Source organism: Pteropus medius, unplaced genomic scaffold (assembly GCF_902729225.1).
Source record: "Pteropus medius unplaced genomic scaffold, Ma_sr-lr_union100, whole genome shotgun sequence".
NCBI lineage: Eukaryota > Metazoa > Chordata > Mammalia > Chiroptera > Pteropodidae > Pteropus > Pteropus medius.
Window position 1 is genome coordinate 468,864 of NW_024342470.1, and position 15,247 is coordinate 484,110.

At 39.0% G+C, this 15,247-nt stretch overlaps 1 protein-coding gene across 1 annotated transcript in view; it reads left to right on the forward strand.

Annotated features, from left to right (window-relative positions):
* The first annotated feature begins 201 nt into the window (after nt 1–201).
* SYT9 (synaptotagmin 9) overlaps nt 202–15,247 on the forward strand; it is a 161,871-nt gene continuing 146,825 nt past the window's right edge. The window contains exon 1 of the mRNA XM_039863475.1: nt 202–555. Coding sequence (XP_039719409.1) covers nt 411–555 — 145 coding nt within the window. The 5' untranslated portion in view covers nt 202–410. The remainder of the gene's footprint in view (nt 556–15,247) is intronic.

Consider the following 15,247-nt stretch of genomic DNA (forward strand, 5'->3'; position numbering starts at 1 on the left):
GGCGAGCGCCCCTAGTTTCCCGCGAGCGCCTAAGCGGGGCCACCGGGATCCCACCCTGCGGCGCGCTCCTCTGACCCGGCCCCGCCCCCGGCAGCCACGAGTGGCGGGCGGAGCGCTAGGAGCAAGGCGCACTGGGCTGTGCCGCGCCGCCTCTCCTCGTGCTGGGGGAGGGACGGAGGGGCCGGAAGGGAGGGAGAGAGATTGCGACCGACCGACCGACCGACCGACCGGCAAAGAGCTGCATGCAACCGGTGGGAAGCCGGGCTGGCTGGGGCTGGGGCTCAGGCCGTTTCTCGGCGAGTCCTTGGCGGCAAGCGCGGACGGCCCGGAGGCGACGGCTCTGAGCTGGCAGGCGGAGGGTTGTCTCCCGCGCCCGCCTGCCCGGCGCGGTCCGAGGATGCGGGGGGGCGATGCCCGGGGCCAGGGACGCGCTCTGTCACCAGGCGCTGCAGCTGCTGGCCGAGCTCTGTGCCCGTGGGGCCCTGGAGCACGAGAGCTGCCAGGATTTCATTTACCACCTGCGGGACCGCTCGAGACCCCGGCTCCGCGACCCAGGTGAGTGCAGCTGCCGCTGCAGGGCGCTACTGGAGGGCCCTGGGCTGGGAGTTGGGGCCGCACCGGGGCCTGAGGTAGAAGAGCGACGCGCACTGGAGGGAAGAGGTGGGTGGGTGGGTGGAGGGTGCCACCAAGATAAGGGAGGGGATCCTGAACCAGCGCACCCGGGCCTGAGGTTAGAACCCCGCGGGGACCCGGGCGGAGGCTGCTGCGCGGAGGCCGAGTCCGAGTGGGCTGGGATAGGGTTGGAGGGACCACGCCCGCCACCTGCCTTCCATCGCTCGGGCTCCTGGGGGTGCCTCCCGAGCTCAGCGCTCCACTTCCCCGGCTCTGCGCTCTGAACGAAGGGAGGCCGCGGCGGCCTCGTGAGCTGTGGGTAGAGGAAGAGGCCGGAGGAAACTCTGGGAAGTTGGGAGTTGGGGACGGCCCCAGCCTGCGGCTGAATTCCAGTGGGCGCTCCTCATCTTTGCGCCGGAGCGCCCATTTCTCTCTTGGTCTGGGGTGAGAAGGGCAGGGCGGGATCCGGTGTTAGGCCGGGGACAGGGAGCTTCGTGTCCTGGGCAACTGCACCTGAACCCGTTCCTTGCGGGTCGCTTGGCGTGGAAGCGGCCTGGGCCTGGGCGCCTAGTTGGACCAGCTGCCCTGCTGGGCACACCCGGATCGGTGGGCTCGCTGGTCACCGCTTGTGCACCTGCTTGTGTCCCTAGTGAAAGTTGCGAAGCTCCTAACTTTGGAAAGTTCATTTATTTTGGCGTTTGACCAACTAAGGTTGGAGGAGGGAGTTTTTATGAAGCCATTTGCTTTCCCCAGGGGTTCTGGGTCTCCCAGCTTTGTCTTCTCGTCCACTACCGGTTACTGGGAGACGCATTCCTTCCAAATATTTACTTGAAATTCTTCTCACCTGGATAAATTATTTTCTCGAATATTCTCTAAGCCTAAGTACTTTTTAAAAAGTGTATTGTGGTTGGACTGTTAAAGATGGGGTAAAAAATGCTCTTTCCCTTGATATTCCTGTGTATAAATAATGAGAAATGAGCTTTGCTGTGCAAATTATGCAGCATGAATTTATTTCATTTTAAGCCAATCCATTATATAAAAATCTATTTACCCAACGGACAAATTAGAGAATTATTTGATTCATAAAGAGATACACACTGAGCCTGACTTAAATAGCATTTCCTTGATAGTATATTCAAAATAGGTCTGTAGGGTAAAGAGAATTCATCTGTTAAAAGTTTATACCAGTTTTTTCCTACTCAAAGCCTTTTTTTTTTTTCTAGTGAAAAAGAGATTATTGTTCCCCATTGCCTGTGGTTACATTAATTAAGTTTATCAGATGATCACTAATGTGTTACTTCAAGGTAGAGAATTAAGTCAAGAAATACTGTTGATCCCAAATAATTTCCCTGGAGTTTTAACATCCAGCCTCTGTGTGGCTCCTTGCTGGATGTGATGTGTGGCACAGACTGCAGGCGTGAATAAGAGGGCCTCATTTCATGACTTAGGGGCCCAAGGTGATATTCTAAGTGGGGAAAGTTCTGTCATTCAGCAGCAGGAATGAGAAAATTATTTAGCTTGCTTCATCCAAACCAAGTTTTAGTGTTGGTAAGTCCCACTTCCTTGCCTGTGACAGTGCCATTAGTACCCATCGTTATTCCACGTAGGCAGTCTTCTTTGGCTTTTGTGCAAGAGAAAGTGGATGAGGCCTCTCCCTGAGTTGCATATATAACACTGCTCATCTTTTGAGCTGATTTCATGACTCTGTTCTTTTTAATCCACAAACTGTATTCCATGTTCTTAAGACTTCCTGCACTGGGACAGATCTGATTCCTTGGATGAGAAATAGCCATAGATAAGAGTATACCTTGCTACTCTTTGAGTGCCCAAAAACACTGCTCTGCTTTCTTAAACTGGAGCGCAGGGGTTTTGAGGTAGACCCACACTCCTCAGGATCATTGGTTTGTGTCAGGAAGTATTCTGCTTATGAGGAAAAAGTTGTGGGAGGTGGGGCAAGGTGAAAGGAACTGAGAATGAAGCCAGCTTCTGAAGTGCACCCTCTCTTCGGGGCGCTTCAGCTCAGGCCACAATCTCTCTCCATGTCAGTCTTTCCTCTCCTCGTTCCACATTAATTCCTACATCAGATGCATTTGTCTCCATCCCCCTGAAGCTGTTTGATTGTACAAGCCAAGACCATGGATTCCACTTAGGCTCCACCATGGAGCCTAAGTCAAAGTAGCTTCTTAGGTAAACACATCACATATATTAAGAATCTAGGAGTTACTGTCAATGAAAATTTCCTAGGTATTTTTTCATCAGCCACCTTTATAAAGACCAGCTTTCTCTGTTCTGTACTTCTATATTGGATTTAATCTTAGTCTAGATTAAATTCTATGCAATTATAAAGATTCAGCTCAGTTTTTGTTTATGAATTATGTGAATTTTTGAATTATATGAATTTGAATGATATGAAATATTTGAATTTTATGAGTTGTTCACGATACTGGTTTTCCACTGACAGTTCAGCATTGTATTTCTAGAGACTTTTCATTTTCTGGTGAACTAGGGAATGTTCACCTGGTCAGGGTGTGAAGCAAAACCTTATGACACATCATCGATGAGTCCTCTTTCTAGGTGACATTAACCTGGTCGGGAAAACCTTTTTCTAGACCATTGGTTTTCAGCTGTTGAATGAACATTAGAAACATTTAGGGAGCTAAAACAAAAATAAAACAAACAACATTTAGATTAAATCAGAATCTCGGGGCTGGGGCCTAGTATCAGTATGTTTTTTGAGTTCCTCAGCTGATTGAAATGTGTAACCAGGTGGAGGACAACTGTTGAGACCCTAAAGTGAAGGGCAAATTAACTTTCCTCAGCTCATATTTATTTCTGACAAAATTAGAAAAGATAGTATTAAAAGTCAGGGGTTTTGACTGTTACCCTTATACAGTTAGTACCCAAATCAACTGATTCTTAACTTATTTTAGTAATATTATCCCCAAATTTTATTTTTCAGGCTCTTTAAAAATGTGAGAATCTATTACGTTCACTCTATGGGGAGAAAAAAAGAAGAACAAATTGAGAAAATCATGTCCAACTATTTCATTAAGAGGCCAGAATATGGAAACTTCACTAACGTCACATTATATTGAATTAGAATGAAGTCACTTATTAGAAGATACACATGTAAAATAATAAATATCGTTTCTAAGGAAAAAATTTCAAAATAATCAACATTAAATATCAGCGTTAATTCAGATTTTTAAAGATCGTCAAAAGAGAACCTTAAAATACTGAATTTTTATGAATAGACATTAATGTGATTATGCACAATAGGATTAATTTTAAAAATTAATGTTAATTGCAATCAGAAATTAGAGAGCCTTCTAAGGAATGAGTGGCACAATATGTGAAGATCTAATTTGCATTTACTTCAGTGACATTTTAGAACTTCTTCATAAATATTTTATTTAAACAAGTGTGTTTTCATCTCTGTGGGATTCCTCTACATGGACCAGTGAGTGGTTTAGTCATGAGGTAATTATCAAGAGGGAAAAGCAAAAGCAAACTGTGGTAAAGGCATCACAGGCAGCCTTGTGGCCAGCTGCCTCTTCTAGAATAAACAATCAAAAGCATAAACTTTTTGATGTGGGGTAAACTGTCAAGGAAAAATTAAGCTGACACCTAAGGGAAATCACCCTGAAATTATTATGTGAAGAGGATAGGCATTGCTTACACTTTAAAAGCATATTGGCGCTTTGTGTGTGCACATGTGCTTTCCCATATGTTTGGCTTAAAAAAATATTCATATTCCCTTAACTGACTTACTTAAAAGAACTAACAAGTTTACATCCTGAAGTGTATAGAGAAGGAAGAGGAGCTTAGTGAGAGGCAGAAGTAGGAGAGCAGTCTCATTTTTAAAAGGATAACTTGGAGTATGTATTTCCACTTTCTAAATGAAATCACAATTTCAGCCATAAGCATGCATCACAACTTTTTCTTTCAAGTGTTTGTTTCATCAGGTTGTCTTTAGGAATGAATGGCTTTAAGCCAAAGCAAACCCCCAACGACTAGGTTTTTCAGATCTTGAAATATTCATCCTGTGCGTCTATTTTATCACACGAAAACTTTTATATCGACATTGATAGAACTGCATCTGAAAGGGAAAAAAATGAAGTCACCCAGGAAATCAAGGTAACCAAGTGGAACTAGCAAGAGCTTTGGAATCAGAATCTGACCCTGCACTTACTTGCTTTATGACCTGGAGCAAGATATTTAACTGTGTATTCATCTGTAAAGTGGGAATGGGAAGCTGTTGCAGCATAGTGCCCAGAGTAAGTGCTCGATAAATGGATTTTGGTGGTAGTAGTATTACCTGTCCGTGTTTTCGCTCAGCTGTGTCCAGGAACATGAGTATGTTTCACCTATTTGTAATTGTTCATAGACAAAATTTTCTGTTCTACCTTTTTGTCAACTTTTATCACAAATTTATGAGCTGTATGTCCTTGGGCAAGTTAATTAATCTCTTGTGTCCTCGTTTTCTCATAAGTAAAGTGGCTTACTATTATCCAGATAAAATACAAGATGCCCAGTTCAATTTGAATTTCAGATAACAATAGATAATATTGCATGGGACATACTTATACTTAATATCATCATTTATCTGAAATTCAATTTGAACTGGGTATCTTGTATTTTTATTTGCTAAATCTGGCAACCCTATTATTACTACCTATCTCATAATGCATATGAAATACTATAGTACCTGGCAAATAGCAAATGCTCAATAAATATTAGCCATTATTCCTATTATAATTTTTTCATGATAAACAATCATTATGTGCAATTATTATAATGACTATAAATATTCCAGAGAGTAAATACACCTTTTTTACTTAACTATTCTTTTTGGGCATTTCTAGTTTCTAATTTTTCATTACTATAAATAATATTTTATATCTATAGAATCCAGTTCCCTTTGGGAAAATTTCTTAATGATAAATTATCAACAATGGGCTCAAATTGCTTCCTAATAGATCTGTGCCAGTAAGTCTTGCTACTGCCAACAGTAATTCCACTAGCATTAGATGGTATAATGTGAACACAGGTTGCTAATTTAATAGGGCATGCATATGCCCATTTAATTGTACTCTTTAAAGTGGCTACCTTGTTTTAATTTGTACTTTCTGTTGGTAGGATTGAATATTTTTCATCTCTTGAACCTACTTATATTTCCTCTTATATGAATTTTCTGTGTTTATTCTCTACCATGTCCCAGTTTATTTTTTGAGAATCTTAATGTTTTTCTTACCAATTTGCATTAGTTAGAATGTAAATATTCTGTCAGATTAACTCAGGTTGTCTGACAATAATCAACCCATTATACTAACTGGACTGCCTTTAAAAATTTTAGAGGTGCATCAGGAAATAGGGATTCCTTGTAACCTCTCTTTGAGGGGAAGGTTAAGCTTTAATTGAACAATGTTAAGAATTTTTCATTTTCTTCCCATATTGGCAAAGGGATGAAAAGTGACACATTGTAATGTTCTTTCCAATGCAAAGTGCTGCTTTCCTTTATATGAAATATATTTTAAAAAATGTTACATAACTTGGATCTCTTTTTCTTTGTTTTCTTTCCCTCTTTCCAACCTCCCTCCCTTACAGCACTTATGTAGCCTTTACTCTAACCACACTGATATGATCACTCTTTTCTAATTATAATTAGATTAAATTAAAAAAATATATTTGTTCAGTGCTTCTTAAGTGCCAAGTCCTAGTTTAGGTATCAGTAATTCAGAGATACATTAGACATGGTTACTGCCTTTATAGAATTGAGATAAAATAATAATTATAATTAGTAAAATAAAGACAAGAAGGGAGCTGTGTGCTGGATATAGTTCATGAAAGAGGAGAGGAGTAATTAGCTGACTTGAGTGTGCCTGCAGAGGCTTCCTAGAGAAGCTGGTTCTTGGGTGGAGCACTTTGCCTGGAATGTGTGAGTGGAAGGAACATTCTAGGAGTTTACAAAGGTCCTAAGACAGGAGAGAATGGATCTTTGGGAATGGTAAGTGGAGTATGTGCTGGAAACGTTAAGGGATGAGTCTCTGTTTCTAATAGACACTGATCAGATCATGCAAGTTCTTGTATGCCATTGTCAAAGTCCCACGGAAGACGGGCTGGAGCACTCTGACCCAGAAATCTTGAAAGAAGTACAATTTACTGTGATGAACCCAAAGGATCCATTCACAGTAAAGTACTCTAGGAGATTTCAGGATGAGGGAATTTCTGTGAGTGCATTTCTCAAGTCTGATTCTTCATAAGAAATAAGTTAGTGGCAATGGTGTTCTTCCTGTCTAAGGTAAGGGCCGGACGATTGGATTCACTGAATGGGGGATTACCTATTTTAGATCCCCAATCACGTCCCCTGAAACTCAAGTATAATTACCCCATATAATTATAAAAACTGCTATTAGCAAGTTTAGTCATCTGGTTCAAACATCTGGGTTCTCGATATAATTTCAGACTATGCCAACAGTGACATCTTGCTTTCTTGCCTGGTTATTTAATACTGTTCAGTTGCATTGCAACCACACAGTTGGTGGAAATGCACGGTCTGTTTTTTCTGATGTTATAGGGCCCAGGCGGGAAGAAGCATGGCAGGTCTACCTAGTGCCTACCAAGGCATTTTCTGGAGATGGTTCTTTATTCTGTATACAAGGGCTGCCAAGTAGCTGGCGCAGTTTTTGAATTGAATGCCCTTAGTGGGTTGCACATTCTCCACTTTTCATATCCCCCACATCCCACACACAGAAACTGTATGGAATTTGCCTGTATCAGCTATAGCACTACATAGCCATGGGAGAATTTTAAGCTGAAAATTGAGGTGACCAGATTTATCAATTAGATCACTCTGGAGATAGGATAAAGGTTGATTGGAGAGATTATGTTTGGTGATGCCATTCATTTACTCATCAAATGTTTATTGAGCATCTCCTATGTGCAAGGCTCTGATCTAGGCATTGTATATACCATAGACCTAGATACAATATTGTACAGTAGGGAACCAAAGGAAATAAAAAGTTTGACCACATGGAACTTATATGTTGAGGAGAAGAAATGATTAACTAATTATGTAATATGTTAGATGGTAATGAGAAAAATAAAGCATGGGAAGAAAATAAGGTGTAGGAACTAAAATGACATCATTAAAAAGTTTATGTATGAGTAGAGGTCAGGGGAGATGCAGGAGCAAGGCATAAGCATATCATGGAGAAGAGCAGTCTAGGCAGAGGAACAACAGGTATAAAGGTCCTGAGGCAGGTACATGCCTGACATGTTCAGGTATTAGCCAGGGGCAGTGGTACTGTAATAGATTTGGCAAAGATGAGAGAAGTAGTAGGTGAGGTCAGAGAGCTGATGACAGGCTGATCAGAGGGCTCTGTAAGGGAAGCCATTAGAAAGTTTTAAGCAGAGAAATGATAATATCTGAATTAGGAATAGAAAGGATCATTCAGACTGGCATATAGAAAACAGACTGTAGAAGAGTGAAATCAGGAAAAGCAGTGGCGTGGCCTCTCTGAGAGATGGTAGTGGCTTGGACCAGAGTGATAGCAGTAGAAGTGGTGAGAAGTGGTCAGATTCTGGACCAAGACTGTGATATGGAGCTTTACAACACTAAGAGGTGGAGAGAAGTCATGGAATGAGCAAGAAAAGACAAATAATGAGGGACCAGAAAACCCAAACAAAAGTGTTGACCTGAAAGCCAAGATGAAGAAGTTGTATTAAAGAGGAGGGAGTAAACAAACGCTACCTCTAGTAGGTTAAGTAGAATGAGCACTGAGTATTGACCTCTGCAATTGGTAACATAGCGGTCACTGGAAATGATATTGATAAGCAATTTTGGTAAAGAAGTGAAAATAAGAGCCTGATTAAAGTGGCCGTAAGAGAAATTGATCAGAGAAGAATTGGGGGCAATGAGTATAGACTACTCCCTCAAGTTTTTCTGTAGACAAGAGCAGAGAAATGGGTTAGCAATTGCTGGCGAGGAAACTAAGGTCAGGGTTGTTTTTTGTTTGTTTGTTTGTTTGTTTTAATTAGAAGAGATCACAACACTAATGTGATGGGAATGATCTACTAAAGAACAAAAATGCATGATATAGGATAAGGAGAGGATTGCTAGAGCAATATCCTTGACTATGTATTTAGATATCCTTCCTAGGAGTTCAAGGAAGAAGTCTAGTCTGCACATATACATTTAGGAGCCATCAGCATAAAGATAGTACTTAAAGCCAAGAAACTAGATAAGCTCACCAAAGGACCAATGAAGAGAAAAGAGAAAAGTCAAACAACTAGTTAGAAGTTAGGCTGATGAGAAGGAACAAACAAAGGAAGACTGAAAAGGATCAGCAACTAGGGTGAGAGGAAAATTAGAACTGTGGTGCCCTGAAAGTGAAGAAAGTATTCTTGGGAGGAGAGAAGGATCCCATGTGTGGAATGCAGCTGATAGGTCAAGTAAGATGAGGACAGAGAACTGACTATTGATTGCATTCAGTACTGTGGAGGTTCATTGGTGACCTTGAACTGAGTGATTTTAGAGGAGTGGTGGGCGAGCGGAATTGATGAAACTCTGACTAGTCTCTTTAAGAGAGGCCAAGAGGAGAGAAGTTGAAGAAAAAGAATATACATGATGTTTTTGAGTTTTGTTGTGGAAGAAAAAAATAATTCTAAAGATGATTATAGAAGGGGAAATAACTGCATGTTTATATGCCGGAGAGAAGTTTAAAATGATGCAGAGGGTTGAACTGCCTGAGTGATGTGCTGGAGTAGGTGGGTTTGTCAACATTCTGTTCATTGTCAAGGAGTCAGGTGGGTAGATGTGGTTTGAGGACCTTCTGGAAGTGGTCTTCTGATTGCTCTTCCATTATGGATGAAAAAGGAAGCAGCAAAGTTATTGGCTGAGAGTGAGTATGGAGTAGGTTTACTATAGGAAGTCGTGCATGTTTGTGGGAAAATAATAAGATTAATTTTTAATGTATTAAGTTCGAGGATGTATATGAGATTTCATACGGATATCCAAGGCAGTTAACTGGTGGACCATTGGGAAGAAGTTACTGGAAATCAAGGAGAGTGAGAAATGGTTGAATTCTAAAGCCACTTCTAACTTAAAAGGTTTTGGAAAGTGAGTTTCAATTCCAACTATGTATCAGCATCAGTTGGGGAACTTTTGAAGACTAAACTGCCCTATCCTCAGACTGATTAAATGAGAATTTTCTGGTCTGACACCTAAAATATCTGTACTCGTGAGTCTGGCGTACAGCCAGAGTTGCAGATGACATGCATTTATGGCCTTTATGGATTGAAATTACTTTTTTACAACCCCATTGTCAAAATAAATGCTTTTGGAGGAGAGGGAGGAGTAAAAATTGTTATAAAATATTAGGCAAGGAAATCCAAGCACAAAAATGCATTTTTCTATCTGTCATTGATCCTATTTTTCTTACAGTGGGAGTTATCTCAAAGTGTTAGTAAGTACAGCTTCTGTTGATGCAACTAACAATAAATTCTGTAGAAAATTTAGCTGTACGATGTAACTGCAGCATCCTGGCACTAACTATAATCATGATCTTTATTGCTAGGCATGTAGTTATGTGATTATTGTTTAATTTAGGATAACCATATGTAAATAAGCTCTGTAAAAACTCTACTAGGCTGCGAACTTAGAGAAGAAAGAACATGGTTGCTGGATTCCTGTAGGCTAGCACTCATTCTTGCCAGTATGTTCACTTCCTGTCAGAAAAACCTGGGAAACAAAGAAAAAGGCATGAGTCGGGGGGCCACATTAGAACCACTTTTAACACTTTTCAGAAAATCTGAGGTCAAACATTTTCAGTTCTGAATTTTTCAAATATTATAGATGTCAATGGATGGCATAGATGAACTGTCCCTGAAGGCTTCCCAGATTATTTCAGAGGGAGTGAGAAAACTTGTTGTTTGCTTTTCTTTAATCTGTTCCACTGTGACTGCTACTTTAGACTTAATGTCACCGTAATATCCTGAGTTTAATAGGTCATCCTTCTTCTAGGGCTTTTAAAGTGCTTTGTATGAATTACTTCAATTTTCAGGGAGCTAAAATTCATCATGCTATGGAATCTATTACAGAGAGAGGCTACGAAGAGAACTAGAAAATCCCCCAAGTGATTCTTTTTCCCTTCTACCTGCTCTTGGTAGACCCATCCATTGATTTTTAACTCCACTGTACTTAATGTGTGTATTACTGTAGGCTTCTCTGGGAGGTGTCTAATCCCTAAAGGTTCAATTTGAGAGGATCCACTCTGTAGGCCAATAAAGATTAAAATTGCAGCTTTTTTCTATTACATTGATTTTTTGATCTTTTAATTTTTATATTGGCTTATGCTTCAATGACTCAATCATAACTGTCTTCCCAGTGCCTCAGTATGTGGGAACTGGGCAGTTAAATAGGACAGATTCGCAAAACAAGAGCTCTGTAAATGTATGCCTTTATAGTAAAAGGTGGTGGCTTAGGGCTGAGGTCATAGTGCTACAGACAGTCAGATTTGATCTGGGGAAGCTCATGGAGAGCAGCTAGTATTAAATAGTGGCCTTGATGAGGCAGCTCAGAACATGAGGAAATGTGAGGAGTGAGGAGGATCGGAATTGGCTTTGTACGACCTGATTCTTTAAATGTTCAGGAAACAGTTTCATTAAATACTTTAAACTAAAGTATTTAATGAAACTGTTTAAAGTATTTAATGAATCTGTGGATTTTATATTGTCTTTATCTGCTCTTTTTCTAAAGCCTCATGCTAATTAAACTAATAGTCCTATAATAAACGTATTGCGACTTAAGTCATTAAATAAAACTTATTTTAAGTTGGTAAATAGTACAATAAACAGTGAACACTTAGCAGCCATAAACTTTTACTTGGAGGGAATGAAACAGTTTTTAAATATATAGAACCATGTTTGTTAAAACTTCAAAAGTTAGAAAAATCAGAATTATAATGGGAGACTACCACATTTCAATAATAATACACTGCAGATAGACAAAATAAGTGCATAGAGGACAGGAAAAAAGTCATTAAAAGTTCGATTTATATGAAATATTTGTGGAATTTTCTGCTCATCAAGAGAAAAATAATATTCATGAAATATTTCAGAAAATTGGTCAGTACCATAAAAAGGAAACATTAATTCCAGAAGATCCAAAATATGTGGACCACATTTACTGACTATAATGTGATTATCAGTGAATTACTAACAAGTAATACCACCACCAAAATGTTAAACACCTAAAAGTTGAACTCTCTTGGAGATCTCTTGAGTTAAAAAGAAAAGAAAAGAAATAGAAACAAAGTATAGACATTGAAAATGCAGTGGAAATAAATTATTAAAACTATAGAGTCCAGCCAAAGCTATATTTAGATGAAAATTCATAAATGCCCAATTCTATGTTAAATAGTAGTAAAATAAATATGGCATTGTGTTAAATGAATGATATACCATAACCTCATGGGGTTTGTTTCAAGAGTACAAGAATGATGAAGCACTAGGAAACCTATTATCACACTAATAGGTTTTGTTGTTGATGCTGAGATACATATGTGTGTGTATTTTAATTTTTGACCGTATTTACACAAGTAAATAACATAAACTTTGGACAGTTTCCTCAATCTCCAGCCATTCCCTTATTTTAAAAAATAACTTTTTTGAGGCATATAATTTACCCACTTTAAGTATACAATTTAGTGATTATTTAGTAAATCTATGAAGTTGTGCAAACATCACTATAAATCAGTTTTAGAACATTTCCATCACCTCAGTAAAATCTCTTATGTCCATTCACTGATAATCCTGCTTCTAAGAGGCCACTGATTTACTTTCTGTCTCTGTAGATTGGTCTTTTCTGAACATTTCATATAAATGGAATCATACAATATGTGATCTCTTTTGTGACTGCCTTCTTTCATTTAGCATACTGTTTATGAGGTCCAGCCATGTTGTAGCATGTGTCATTAGTTCTTTTATTTATATTACTGATTTAATATTTCATTACTTGACATATCAATTTTATTTATCCATTCACTGGTTCATAGACATATGGGTTGTATATGATTTAGGACTATTACGAATAATTGCTTCTAAGAACATTAAGTGCAAGTTTTTGCACAGACATATGTTTTCATTTCTCCTGGGGATATACCTATAAGTGGAATTGCTGAGTAATTTGGTAACTCTATGTTGAACATTTTGAGGAACTGCCAGACTGTTTTCCAAAATGGCTGCACTATTTTACATTCCCATCAGTTGTGTATGAGGTTTTTTTTTTTCTCATTCACAATAAGTTTTAGAGAAATAATCATCTCAGGTGATGCCAAAAAAACATATGAAAAAATTCAACATTATTCTTGATAATACCTTAGAAAACAAAAAAGCCACTGTCTTAATATTAAGGATGATGATGATAATGACGGTGAAGATGATGACAGTTGTAATTACATTATAACCATTAATAATGATGATGATAATACGTTGTAGAACTTAATGCCAGATACTGTCCTAAGTATTTTATATAATAGCTCATTTAACACAGCAACCTCGAGGTAGGTTCTAGTGTTATTTCCATTTTACAGAGGTGAAATCCAAAGCATAGACAGATGAAGTTTGTCTGAGTCCACAGAGACAAATTTGAAAGCAGGCGTTCAGGATGGAGAATCCACTGTGTTAATCCTTATGCTATAACATGGAGAATTTTATCTCAGCTGGTCCTCATTGCTGCTTAATAATGACCCTTTCCTTGCCCTTCTCCCACTCATCTTTACTTTAGTCTACTAAAGATAAGACTCTCAACTTTCTGCAGATAACTGTACTTTTCACTTCTCAGAGAAAATAAGGCTATTCAAAACGAATGGAGCAAAAACAAAGTAACACGGCAGTATAGTATTTGGTAAAGGTGGCGGTACAGATCAGTAGGGGAGAAAATGGATTATTCACTAAATGGTGTTGAGATAATTGGCTAAGTATTTGAGGAAAACACTATTTCTGCTCCCCAAATTTTTCATGTGTTTTGAATTTTACAAAACATTAAATCATTAAATTCTAAAGGAAATGATAAGACAATTTATAACCAGGATTCTCTATATATGACAGAAAAACATTAACAGTGGCTTAAACACAGAAGGTAAATTTTAAAAATTCTCTCATGTAAGGAGATGTATAGATAGGCTGCCCAGATCTGAGGCTCCAGGCAGTCATAAGACCCAGGCTCCTTTGTCTTTCTATTTTGCCTCCTTGAGTGCGTGGCTTCTAACTCAGAGTCATCTGGTGGGCTAAGATGATTGCTGAAATTCCACTCCTTGTTACATTTGCATTTCTGGGAAAGACAAAAGCCTCCACCTTCAACCTAAGTCTTCTTTTTAAGTAAGCTTTCTTGAAGTCTAGCTCAACACCTATGCTCTCATCTCACTGATCAGAATTTAGTCACATGGCCATACTTATCTAGAAGGAAAGTTGGGAAATTTAGCCTTTTTAGCTTGATATCTTGTAATTCCAAAAGCAATTTTAATTTTGTTTTTGAAAAGGGGAAAATAGATATTGGGTGGCAACTACTAGTTTTTGTCATATTTTGGGTAGGTGAAGTCTTCCTTAGCAGGACCCCAAGGCCCACAGCCATAGCAGACAAGCTTGACAGATTTTGACAAACACAGTAGCAACAGTTTTTTCTTTTGAGAAAGGCATTATAAGCAAAATGAAGACAGACAGCAGAATGGGACAGAGTAGTTGCCATGAATGACATAGAATTAATATTCTTAAAGTGTAAAGAAATACACTAATCAGTACGAAACTTGTCTGTGCCTTTTGGAGAGAAAGTATCAATTCTTTGGTGGTTCTTTAAATGTACAGTAATACGTTAGAGATAGTGTTTAATCCTACATGTACTTTAAAAAGAAAAGCCATGTTTTTTGTTTTGGGTGTATACATTCTAGGCTTATCTGTTTAATGCTACCCTGTGTTAATACATGTATAGTGATAGGCTGTTTGATTTAGGACAGATTCAGCTAGATTACCTGAATGCTCAATTAACTGCCATGGTGAGAATCATCTGCTTTCAGATTGATAAGAAGATCAAATCAGTAGCCATTCTCAGTTCAGTGCTTCATCAGGAAGTGAATTAAAGTGAAACCATTAGCGGTCATTTTTCTAAATACTACTCACTGACTTTCAAATCCTAGAAGAAGCTTTGCCTGTTTTTAGTGGTTATTATAGACTGGGATGTTTTTAACTGAGTTCAGGACTTGGGGACATCAGGAGGGAGCATTGTTCCTGGCCAGATTACTTAGACAACAATAATTCTTCACAGCTTTCTGTTAATATCTTCTGATTAACAAGCAAGTCGGAGCCAAGTGATTTCGGCTATTTGGTATCCTTGGTAACCACTGTTAGATGATGAATTGAATCAGTTAAAATTAATTTCTTGTGGAAATCTGCTCCTATGAGAAAGTATTGGCTTTGATGTTTAGATGCACAAGAAATATGTGTGTGTGATCAGATGTGGAGAATATTTGTATATAAAAACTACAAAGCCTACTAAATTCAAAAAGTGGGGAAGATGAGAGGAGGCTGCAAGGGCTCTGCCTATAAAGTCCCTGCTTCTTCCTGAAGAGGGAAGACTTAT